The sequence below is a fragment of the Hippocampus guttulatus genome, chromosome 20 (genome assembly GCF_054856545.1).
Source record: "Hippocampus guttulatus isolate MCC_2025c chromosome 20, RoL_Hgut_1.0, whole genome shotgun sequence".
NCBI classification, from domain to species: Eukaryota; Metazoa; Chordata; class Actinopteri; order Syngnathiformes; family Syngnathidae; genus Hippocampus; species Hippocampus guttulatus.
In genome coordinates this window covers 6228826-6240478 of record NC_141280.1, presented here as the reverse complement: position 1 = coordinate 6240478, position 11653 = coordinate 6228826, and the positions used below count along the sequence as shown (strand labels likewise).

The 11653-nt window shown below is 47.0% G+C and overlaps 1 protein-coding gene across 2 annotated transcripts in view; it reads right to left on the bottom strand.

Moving 5' to 3' along the window:
- Positions 1–11653, bottom strand: part of LOC147187751 (pleckstrin homology domain-containing family G member 1-like) — a 28516-nt gene that overhangs the window by 2587 nt on the left and 14276 nt on the right. For both annotated transcript variants that reach the window (XM_086100876.1, XM_086100875.1), the window contains exons 3-16: positions 10608–10708; positions 9839–9908; positions 6384–6430; positions 4934–5084; positions 4462–4593; positions 3804–3986; positions 3632–3727; positions 3293–3379; positions 3004–3037; positions 2789–2881; positions 2649–2710; positions 2331–2522; positions 1925–2044; positions 14–1853 (exon numbers count right to left, since the gene is read on the bottom strand). In XM_086100876.1, the coding sequence (XP_085957002.1) occupies positions 14–1853; positions 1925–2044; positions 2331–2522; positions 2649–2710; positions 2789–2881; positions 3004–3037; positions 3293–3379; positions 3632–3727; positions 3804–3986; positions 4462–4593; positions 4934–5084; positions 6384–6430; positions 9839–9908; positions 10608–10708 (3208 nt within the window). The remainder of the gene's footprint in view (positions 1–13; positions 1854–1924; positions 2045–2330; positions 2523–2648; positions 2711–2788; positions 2882–3003; positions 3038–3292; positions 3380–3631; positions 3728–3803; positions 3987–4461; positions 4594–4933; positions 5085–6383; positions 6431–9838; positions 9909–10607; positions 10709–11653) is intronic.

Below are 11653 nucleotides of genomic sequence, written 5' to 3'. Positions count from 1 at the left end.
GGTTTTGTCTTACCGATGGCGGCTCCCCCTTGCTTTTTTTCTTCAAGGATGGCCGCCAGGTCTTTCTGCCTTCTGTCAGCTCTCGCTCGACTACAAGAGTCCCCGGGGTCCATGCTCCTCATGCGCAGCAGCTGATTGGCTTTCTTGATCTTCTGGCTATACTGCCGCGCCATCAAAAAGACACGACTCTTTGTTTTGTCCATCAGTTCCAGCGGAAAGTCCACCGACTCGCCCAGCAGGAGCGAGGAAGAGGCCAGCGGCGAGTCCAGCGAGCCACCTGCGAGCTGCCCCGGGAACAAACTATGGATATCCTTGATGGCATTCTCTCTCTGCAGAGGGATTTTCGGAGGAAGTTCCACAAGGTCGTCGTCCTCGAGCCGGAAGCTACCGCTGCTGAGGCGGGCCAGTCTGTTGCGCATGCTCTTCACTGTGCCTGGCTGGGGCTCTGGCACGACTGGGAAGGGTTGCGAAGCGGGAACGGGAATTGGATTTTCGTCTTCGGCGGGTCGGTCGCTTTGAAGGTCAGGGAGGTGGATGACCGGGATGTTGAAGGATTGTGACGGGCGCACAGGAGGGTGTTTCGGTTGATGCGCAGCGCCACTCTTAGTTGGACGACCGCACGCAGGAACCTTTTTTGTACGACTGCCTCGAGCTGAGGATTGCGGCTCGGCTGACTCGCCGGCGCTGACGGGGAAGGCGGCGGGCAGTCGGTCCGCTTTCTTCTCATTGTTCCTGATGTAGTTCTCCAGGTCATTCCAGAGCTCATCGGCATGCCCCGACATGTGTTCTCCTTTCGGGGACTGTAGGGAAGCCAACGAAGTGGATGACGACAAGTACTCGGCCTCTGAGGAACACGGGCCGGGATGCGGGACATCTCCCAAGTGAAGGCTCTCCTGTGAGACAAACTCTGGCGAGCTTCTAGGTAGGCCTTGCTCTGTCGCCATTGGAATGGCTCTCTGGGGATCGGCTTCGTTCACCTCATTGATCCTCTGCGCATTGATCGATGGAGGATCCCGAAAACAAATGGTGTCATAGATGTTCTCCTCGACGATCTTGAGCTCAGGAGTCTCGGGCGATCTTTCTTCCTGGGCGAAGGACTGAATGTGCTCCTTTGAATGGCTGTCGGACTCGATGAGTGGTTCCGAGATGCTCAGAGCATCTGGAACATTGAGTGCCCGAGCCGCTTGGATCCGGAAACCCTGTGCGGCAGAAGAAGGTTGTTTCCGTGCCTGGTATTCACCCGAATCTCTTCTAATCAGGCCCATTCGCTTGAGGTCTTCATAGCTGATGTTGTCGTACACGTTTTCGATGTCATCCATCGTCAGCTGCTCAGCGGATGAGGATCCTGAGATGTCGTTGCTGGAGGACTCCGTATGAATCACTTCCAAGTTGCCACCCGCCGCCTGGCCATCATCCGGACTTTTGCGAGCCTCCGTGGCATTCTCGCCGACGCTGCTCGCCCTTCGCAGAACCCTGCCGCCGCCGGATGGCGGTTCAACCTGGACGGAAGGGGGCTGCTCCACGTGCCAGCTGCAAGGCCGGGTCGACCTCGGAGACGACGGGACCGCCGATCGCTCGGAGGGAGACTCCGGTTCGGGTCCACTTGTCTCGGTGGGAACGAACATCTGATAGATGTCGTCGTCGTCGTCGTCATCGGGGTGCGTGGTTCTCTGTCGGGTGGGGAACATGGCCCTGCGAGCGCGGTGGTCTGCCCAGATGTTTCGAACAGAATGATCATTGTCTGTCACGACGACGGATGGCACGGGGGACTCTGGAGGTTCTTCCGTCACACGAGCGGTCCTGCGGAGCGGCGGGTGGTGACTTCCGTCCCTCACGAGGGATTCTCTGGCTCTCTGAAGGAACCGAGGCAAAGATTCAGACAAGCACCCTAATGAGTCACGAAAGCGATCCTTTTTGAACATACCTGAAGATCTGAAGCGCTCATGTTGAAGGTTTTCCACTGCTCTATGCTGTCCACCGACGCTTGAGGGTTCAGCCTCTTCCGGCTGCTTTTGCCCGGGACTCGCAACCTCTTTCCGCCACCCTGCAGGCACGGTTGCAACATTGAGTGTCAGATCCAAGAAAATACCAGTCAAATGGAGTCAAAATTAAAAGAAGACGAGATGGTTGCGATGAGCTTCACTTCCATTTGGTACGTCATTTGTGTTGAGCTATTCCATGGTCTCTGGTAATGATTGGTAGAACTACAATTCAAACAAAATACGGAGACGTGGAGACGACTCCAAGCCATTTGGGTTGTGTTTTGATTTGATTCCACTCGCAGCCAGCATCCGTGTACCAATCTGCGATCTCCAACGAGTTCCCCTTACCGAGACGCTCTCGTCCTCGTCATCGGCGTCTTGTTGGTGCGGCTCCTCCCCTTCCTCTCGATCGCTGTGGTCGTAGTGGTCAGCGGGGTCCAACGACTCCTGTGACTGGTTGATGAGACTGCGGCTGCGGCCTATCGTGCCCAGAGCCAGCTGGGACACAGGAGAGAGCAGGCTTGCGCCCAGACTTGTTCGCTAGGGTGAGGAAAATTCAAAGGGTTATTTCTGTTATGCGAGCGGCACTTGCGTGCGGTGGATGTGGGTTCTCGAGTTGCTTCATTTGAACCCTTTAGCTGTGTATCGTCATTGCTCAAGACCAACCTTTTCTCCGTCGCTGTTGACTGCATTCTGCTTGGCGTTCTTCAGTAATTTCGAGAGCGGTTCTGACGAGACAAATACAGATTTATTTATTTTTAAAATTGGGTTTAATGGTGCAAAACGTGCTAAAAAGAAATTCTCACCTTTTCTGCGCCCCCTGCGAGGAGTGGGGCCTTCTTTGGTCTGTGGGGAATCCTTCTTGTCACTGTCAGGACTGTAGTGAAATCCGGGATGATCTGGGAAAAAAAAAAAATATATATATATATATATATATATATATATATATCGCACATTAATTTACAAAATATCACGCGACTTGTGAAAATGAAATGCAGCAGTATCGTGACTTGGCACTTACGCATTCCGTCCATCTCCAGGATGGCTTGCTTCGCCTGGAAAAGGGTGAAATTAAACCAAGTTAGACAGCCATCATTTTTGGACACCAGGTGTCACTCAAATCACAACCTTGTTGAAACCAGAAAAGGACTCTGGTAGATAAAATGGATTGTGGTGGATTGGAAATGAATGACTGCATCATTTGAGGGTGTGAAATGAAAGACACTGGATCGGGTCGTTGCACAAAAGCTTGTAGCTTCTGAAAAAGAAAAAAAAAAAAGGGAAGCCATCCGCAGACAAGCTGTCCTCACCTTGGCGGGGATTTTGGCAGGGTGATTTTCAAGTATAAGTCTCTTGAGGTGTAAGATCCACATGCGCTTATCTTGCTGGGACTTGGCCTGCGGGCAGCACCAAACAGCAGAGAAGATAATAGCGGTCATGCCCACGAGGTGAGATATGTTTGGGATAAAGCCCCAAAAAAACGGAAGAAAAAAAAAAAGGAACTCAGCTTGCAAAGTTGAACCCTTTCAGGGACCGTGGTTACTCCAGCTTACAGGGTGCACGAAAGCGTTCAACACGACATTTGAGTACACCCGCAGCGCTCATGACTTGTTATTGCCAAGTCTGCACTTGATGTCACGTTACATTACCTGGACAGTGTGCTGTAGTTTGGGATTCTTGTAGTGAAACACACTGAAACTCAGCGGCTCTTTCGGGATGACTTCCACCAGCATGAGGTTGCAGCACTGCAACGGGACGTCAGGTTCAACGCGGGCGCTGTCGGTCACCACAAAGCGTCACGTGACGCGCCGGCCAACTGACCAGGATGTGAGCCTTGTACGTGAACGTCTCCTCCCGTTTCTTCGTGATAAGCAGGAGCTTGTCGAACAGGAAGAGCGTTCTCTCGTTCTTGGCTCGCTGCAGTCGAAAGGTTCCTTCCAGGACCAGCTCTCCGTAGCCCATCAGATCGGGACCTTTCCAGTTGGTCAGCAAGCTCTGGATTTCCTGCAATGACGATCGATACGGTGGTTTCGTTTGACTCAACTCTGGGTGGCTGCGTTTGGATCCTAAATCATGATCAATTCTTCGATGTGACAAAGACTATCAGTTTAGGTCTTTTGTGTTTAATTAACAGCGTGCTGCTGAGTGTAATCAAATAAATCTGTCGCCTGGAAGCTGCGGACGGACAGCAATGAAATCATGCAACAAATGAGCCGGGATTGTAAAAGTGACAAAAGTTGTTTCACAACCCCGCACGCATTCCTGAATCCAATTGACTCTTCCGGCTGATCAAAGAAACAAGCTCCCCTTTTATGTGCCCTCCTTACGCACGGCCGTCAATCAGCCCAGTGGAAAAACTGGGACGAGCCCAAAGCTCACATCATTCAACAACAACAAAAAAAAAAAGAAAGATCAAAGTGCGCCGGCTACACATTATTGTAATGGTTTTAATGGTCAGGAATCCATTTGTTGACTGTACCTGCAACCTAACGGCGTGTTCGTGCTTCCGCTTCATGTCGTTGATGTGCCAAGCCACTCTCTGCATGGTGTCGATGGCTTCCTGAACCACCTCGTACGTCTCTGTGTCCTTCTCCATATGGTTGGCGATCTCCTACAAACACACCGCAAGCATAATGCCAAAGTAAGCGGTGGATTTTTTTTTCCACCCCCAGTAGGCTGCCCCCCCCCCCCCGAAAGAAAAAAATACATTCAAACGAAAGAAAACATCCACTTTGTCTCCAAGTACGCTTTACTACATTCTCTTCTATTTACAGCATGGCAGGAACATTCCCACCGAGTACCATATGTGTGTAACATTTGGTGGTAAAGGGAGCCTCATCAGAAACTCTTGCTTTTGTGGTTTGGAAGGAAACGTGACTGATTTTGTGCCATGCGTGTGCGGTCGAGTGGAAATGCACGTTAACCATGAGGGAGGTGCCACGGGGACGTACGTGAAGCAGCAGATGGTACTTGAGGATCCTCTGCACCGGCTTCAGCAGGTAGGAGCCCAGAGGCAAGGAGTGGCGCAGAGATTCTTGGCGCTCGCGGAAAAACTTGGCCAACGCCTTGTTCCTCATGCACTCGGTGAGCACAGCCACCGACCTGCCGAGTCAAAACAAGGCAATGACCCAAAAAACATACGGCCAACACAACAAAATAATCCCGCGGGTGGTAGGAGTTGAAGGTTTTAGACTGGCCAATTAAACCGAATAGAGCGTGTATTTTAGCTGCCAAAGAGGAGACTGAAGGGATAAAGCCACAGAAACAAAGGAGAACTAAACAAGGCTGCAGTAAAGGCCTGGAAAAGCATTTTGCAGGCTTGCTGTCGTTTTTTTTTTTTTTTTTTTTTGCAGGTAAGAGTTAGGCCGCCAAATATGAAATGCTATTCACCTTAAGTTCCTTTAATAATGTCTGTTCCAATGGATTTGCTCCAAAACTAAAGCTCATACTAAAACTAATAAAATCGAACGAAGATCACTGGCCTCTCAACTGAAAGACCTTCAAGGGTGTAGCGAAATGTGACAGTGCGTGAAATGCATTTCTGCATGTCCGAATGCCAGCGGAGCTCCCGTACAGTCTTCACATTGTTCTTGGGAGGAAACCCGACCTTAGAGTCCGGCGTGACCTCGATCCATCTGCAGCCGAGTGACCGTCTTCAAATACGTCTGTGTTGTTGTTGTTGTCCTGTGTGACCTAAACCGGGGTCACCAGCTGTGGCGTGGACACGGGGGGGAAAGGCCCGTGTACAAAAAGCTGACAGACCCCACAACAACGAGACCTAATCATCAGTGAACTGTTGGCGAGTATTATCATAAAACCCGTGAGATTTGCATCCAGAGGGCAAGGTGTGCTTGTAGCGTTATCTTGGCATGAAGATCAGCCTCACGTTTCAAACTAAACCGAATCACGCACTGTCACATTACTCCATCCAGGTGTCTCGTAGGAGCACCCACCCAGAAAAGAATAATAATAATAGAAAAAAATTTTGAAGTAGGTAGCTCTGATAAGATGATAACAACCCCTTCTGTCAGCAACGTGTGCTTTAAGTCTGTCAAGCAGTGAATGAAAGAATTTAAAAAGGGAGGGAGGGAGGAGTGAGCGGCCCCGAGGCACAACTGCAAGCAGACAATTTGACTCCTTAGCGAGGAGCTAATACATTGATGGGCATACACAGCGGAGTCATATGAGACTCTGGGAATAAACGTGGAGATGCGATCAGGGCGACAATGACAACAGAATAATGCCGTCGTACAGCAAAAAAGGATGGGAAATGAACGCCGTGCAAGCTCAGACGCTCAAGTGTCGTCCGGCAAGACGCCACGAGAGACTTGGTCGGCGTGAGGCGCATTAGACGCGGTTCTCAAACTGGGGTGCCCCGGATCCCCGGGACTAAAGTCTTACCTCGGGTAATTGGTGCAGTACTGGGTGTATATGTGGAATTCTTCACTCTGAAATGAAGAAGGGGAAAAAAAAAGAAGGCAAAATTAGATGACAGATGTATGTCGCAGGACGTGGCTTAGTCCTATTTAAATGGAGACTTCCTAATAAAATAATTTCAGGTCTCTCGGCTTGTCTGCGTCCCCCCCCCCCCAGCCTGTATTTAAAAAATGAGTGAGGCACATCACGCTGACGAGTGCAGGCATTAAAAACCCCTCCATTGAGGTTTTCCGCCCCCTTAATTGAAACCTTTCTCACATCGCACGCCCCCTTCAGTGAACATCAAACACGCGCGAGACAGTGTGACTTCATCGGAAACTTTTCCTGGCAACTCATCTGAATATCGTGCGGCCAACTTCGCTTTCGGTATTTGAAATTTATGCCGGGGCGGTTATGCTTTTGTCACGGTGCGGTGACAAAAACGACTAAACTAAGTTCCACTCTATATTACACTTGAGCCATTTGCGGTGCAACGAGGTTACCCTTCAAAGGATTTCAAAATTGGTTGTTGATAAGGACGCTAAACCAGTCACTGATAGTTTTGATTTACAAAGACTGAAAGGCATCGTTATAATACAAGATGTAATTTGGACACCCCAATTCGCGACGCAAGGAGTGCAAATTAATAAGTAATGTGAGGCGTGAACCTTTGCTCGACCTCGGTTCAACTTTTGGACCCCAGCAATGTGGCAGATTTTTAGGGGGCGGGGCTCCAGGAGGCTGACAGACAACAGGAAGCGACGTCACAAACGTGCAGGGAAGATGATCAGCGATGCAGACCCAAGAGTTTATTTTTGACCTCGCAGGGAACTGTGCATTCATTTTAAGGACCTCCAAGCCAGTAATTGAGGAGCCCGAGGTGCTCCCTGGGAAAAGGAACTAAATTGAAGAGCAGAGGTCTCCAGTCGTCGGCTACCACAGACCGGGCCTAATCGCAACCAGATGTATCCGCCATCCAGTTTTTTATTTTGTGGTAAACACACAGCGCTAATACACACTTACTAGACTTTAGTATTTAGACCGCAGGATATATCAACGTTTTGATAAGAGTACTAATTTGTGTGGCACATACGTATGGGAAAATGCAGACCTCCAGGCATGCGTGCCCTCAAACTCGACCGCACTTTTGTATTTATGTCTTTCAGATTGTTGAACATGGATGCTAAAGTGAAAAATTAATTAGGACTTATGACATTTAAAGCACTTTGGCGTTGTAAGAACTAACGGGTAGATAAAAACATGATCAGAAACTAATAAGGTCAAACGGGTAAAGATAACATCGTCTCTTTAATAAGTTGGCACGAGGCCTGTGCACAATTCTGAAGATTAGCCTTGCCTCGGGGTTGCCATGGCGACAGTTGAGACATTTGTCCTAAAAAAAAAAAACAACCCCCCCCCCAAAAACATTACTCCATTCTCCAAAATAATTTGAAGTAGTAAATAAAGACAACATGTCTTGAATAACTGTACAACTAGCCCTGTGTGTAATTCTGAACGTTAGCACTAGCCCTAACACCAGAGGCCCTGACTGCTCCACTCACTGATTTTGGGGGGCGGGGGAGTGTTGCCATAGTGGTCAGAAACAATGAACAAATAAAAAACATGGTCAGACCAGCCAGTAAACATTCCGAGTTGAAAAGTTTCCACAAGGCTTGCACACAACTCCAAACATTAGCACTAGCGCTAACACAAGTCATACTGGCTAGTCCACAAAGTCGCTATAAAAAGTGGGAACTTAAGTTGCCTGAGCAATAACAATACAGGATCCTCAAACAAAACAACCACACCCCCCAACCTAAAAAAATGGTGAAGTGAAATGTTACAGTTATTTTAAACAGCTTTTCTTGGTACATTCTTATCTCAACTTCACCACAAAGCGGTCATTTATCTTTACAACCATTTGCTTCATCCGCTTGCATAAGAGCAACTTCTAAATAAATCGGGCAGTGAGATGAATTTGTTTTATCAATGTAAGACGGCAGATAGCGTATACACACACCAAAACAAAAGTAGCTGAATGCGTGTTACATGGAATGCAAACCGGCTTATGGGGGCGGCGCGCCGCTTTGTTTACGTTTCTGGCGGAAGCGGCGCTGGGAGCCCGCGGTCAAACGAGCCACTGACAACAATAGTCAAAATGTTTGCGGACCAAGCTGGTGACGCAAAAGCTTGTTTCTCCAGCCACGGTCGGACTGCTGGCTTTGTGGCGGTCGGGTGCGACGGCCGTTGTCTTTAACGGTGCCTTTCAGGGGGAAATGTCGAAATGCGGCATTTTGGGATATAATTATATGCCTTTTTATGGGGAAATCGTTGGAAGAGGCATAAAAGCAAGCAAGACGTCAACAACAACAGAAGAGTTGGACAACGCTTCAAATTCCTGCGGGATACTGTACTATTCAAATTTTAGCCACAGAAATAACTTTATAACATAAACTGTCTCCTCTTCGATCGGTCCAAAGTTTACGTGTGTCAAATGCTGGTGCTGGAACAGGCCGCAACAAGTAACCGAAACCAGCGTGCATGTTAAGAAAAAAAACTGTCTGGGGGTGGAGAAGGTGATGAAAATCGCTCAACAGATTGAAGCCGAGGCTGCACATGCCAAATTTGGATTAGGGTCAAATTATACGCCTTTGCACACCATCTGAAAACTCTTATGAAGAAATTTGGGAAAAAGTTGATATGACACAAGACACCGTGCATCAAATGATTAATTTCCAAGCCGTTTACCTTGATTTTTTTTTCCTCCCACAACAAATATCCCGTACCACTGGCGAAAGGAGACTTTGATTCCACCCTTCTTTCATCTACAACCACTTAGAACAATGTTGCGGGTGCATGAATAGTTGTTATCTCTATTGTTGATGTTTTATGGACTCAAATTGAAAGTGGTCAGACTCCAGGGTTAAAATACACACAGGATATGACTTGTTACGAAAGTGAGAGTTTAGATATTTGAACACACGTGGTGCAACAGGACACTATAACAATACCCAGTCACGGGCATATATTCTTGATCCTCTGCGATTGTTAGTGCAGTTTACTGAGTCACTTAAAGCAGTAAAACTCCACACGCAGGAAGGAGCAGCACTGAATGAATGGATGTTATTTTCATGTTAAAAAATACCTTATAAAACGTTGGGGGGGGGGGCTGGAACGGATTAATGGCATTTCAATTCATTTCAGTTTGGCAAGATGATTTGAATGAATTCAATTTGTACAGTATTTGAAGGCACCACTGCCGTTTTATTTTTATTTGTTTTCAAACTTGATAGTCAAATGACTAGGCCCATTTTGTCCATTGTGGCACTCCAACAAAAAAGTTTGCCCACCCCTCTGTTAGTGATTATTGTGTCGCCTCTGCATAATCCCTCCCACTGACAAACAAACACAAACAAAAACACTCAGACAATCATTTCTACCTTCGATACGAAGCATTCAGCAATGGCCACGGGGTCCGCGTTGCACCTCTCCAGCTCATGAAGCAAATCTCTGAAAACAAGAACATTGATTTACATGCCTGACAATTGTTCCCATATCACACAAACACACAGATTGACTCATTAAAAAAATGCTGTGGTTTATTGTTTCTGACTATTGTATTGGACTTCACAAGTCACACTGGGAAAATAAATTCGGACTAAGGGCAACTGCCTTTGAGAAACTTCCTTGAATTCAAAAGCACAGCTCCTGTGGGTTCACAAAACCACCCCCCCGGTGGTGAAGTTATTGTTTCATGACTAACAGATGAGGTCACTGCTTTTATGCTTCCTTAAACTGGCCCATTTCTTTTTGATTCTTTTTTTTTTTTTTTTGCTGCCCGACAGCTGACAAATGACTGGGTGGCAGGGAAAAAAAAAGGTTTTGTCCAAAGACCACCATGATACTCAACTATCCTTCAAACCGCACAAAAAAACTGTTTAGGGCACTGTCACAGAGAGCAAGTATACAGACGGGGGGGACTTCATGATAAGTCACCTCTTTTCATGACATTTTTTTGGTTTTTTGTCTCCAAGGAAAGTTAGTGTAGTGAGCACCGTCCGTGGTGGGTGGTGTCAAAGCACCCTCTTTCTGACCAACCGCCACTGACAGGACTCCCTTCTCGAATACAATGCTGGAGGTTCTTTTCTCCTTGAGTCGTAAGACAATAAAGTAAGAGAATTCTCAAGTGTGTCTCTGCAAAAGATGCACCTGTTGAAGTGGTAGATGTCCTGGATGTTGCCAAACAGAGAGCCTTTATCCTCTGAGCTCAAACCCAGCCGAGCCTGGCTGCTGATACTCTCCAAGTAGTCCTGCAGAGAGAAGAAGGAACAGATGATTTTGTTGTTCTTCCTGTGGGTTTCATATAGTTTTGAATTTTTCTATTTCGCCAGTCTCAAAAAGAAAGACAGTTGAGGGTAAAATGCAAATCACTACACTACGAATGGCCTCAAGTTTTCTTTTAAATGTAATAAATGTCTTCAACCATGATTTTGACCCGCCCTGATCTTCAAAACACATTAAAATGTACTCATTTATCATTACTCATTATAATTAACTGCCTCATAATCTAACCTAGATAATCACTTATGCAATGTCACCTGATTCCTAATCTATAAATTCACGCAATAAAAGTTCTCATCTTCGATGTTAATCATCCACCTGTCCCAGTTTTATAGTCAGTCATGCCTTCGCATTCACTTCAGCCTTGATTACTGCGTTCAGAGCGAGCAGAACACTTCTTAAGATAAGATATAGTGAAATTTCAGGATGAACCGAAAATGCACCCTAAACCTTACAGGTCGACGAGTGCGCAGTAAAGTTTGTACAAGCCCTGCCCGACAGGAATTTTAGTGCAGATTTGAGCGCAAACTCACAACATTGCATCCGAAAGCCATGCTAACAGATCAAGACCTTGAATTATTTTTGCGTTCGTTTATGGACTTTCGGTAGTGATGTTGGTTTTTATCATTTCTTGGCGCAAACAAATGATTTTAGCATGGAGCTCAGTTAGTGTAAGAGCCACTCCTAATTTAAACAGCAGCTTTAGCGTCAATGCTAATGTTCACACATTGTGAGAGTATTCCCGAGATGGTTCGCCGAAACCGGCTTCACTATTCTGCTTATTACAAGCCAATGTACGGTAATGATATTCAAGAACGTTTTTAGCTAAATTTACTGTATGCAGTTTCTCTAATTATGAACCACGTTGATGCTAGCTCCTTGTTACGACTACTCCTACTCGTAATGAAGTATGA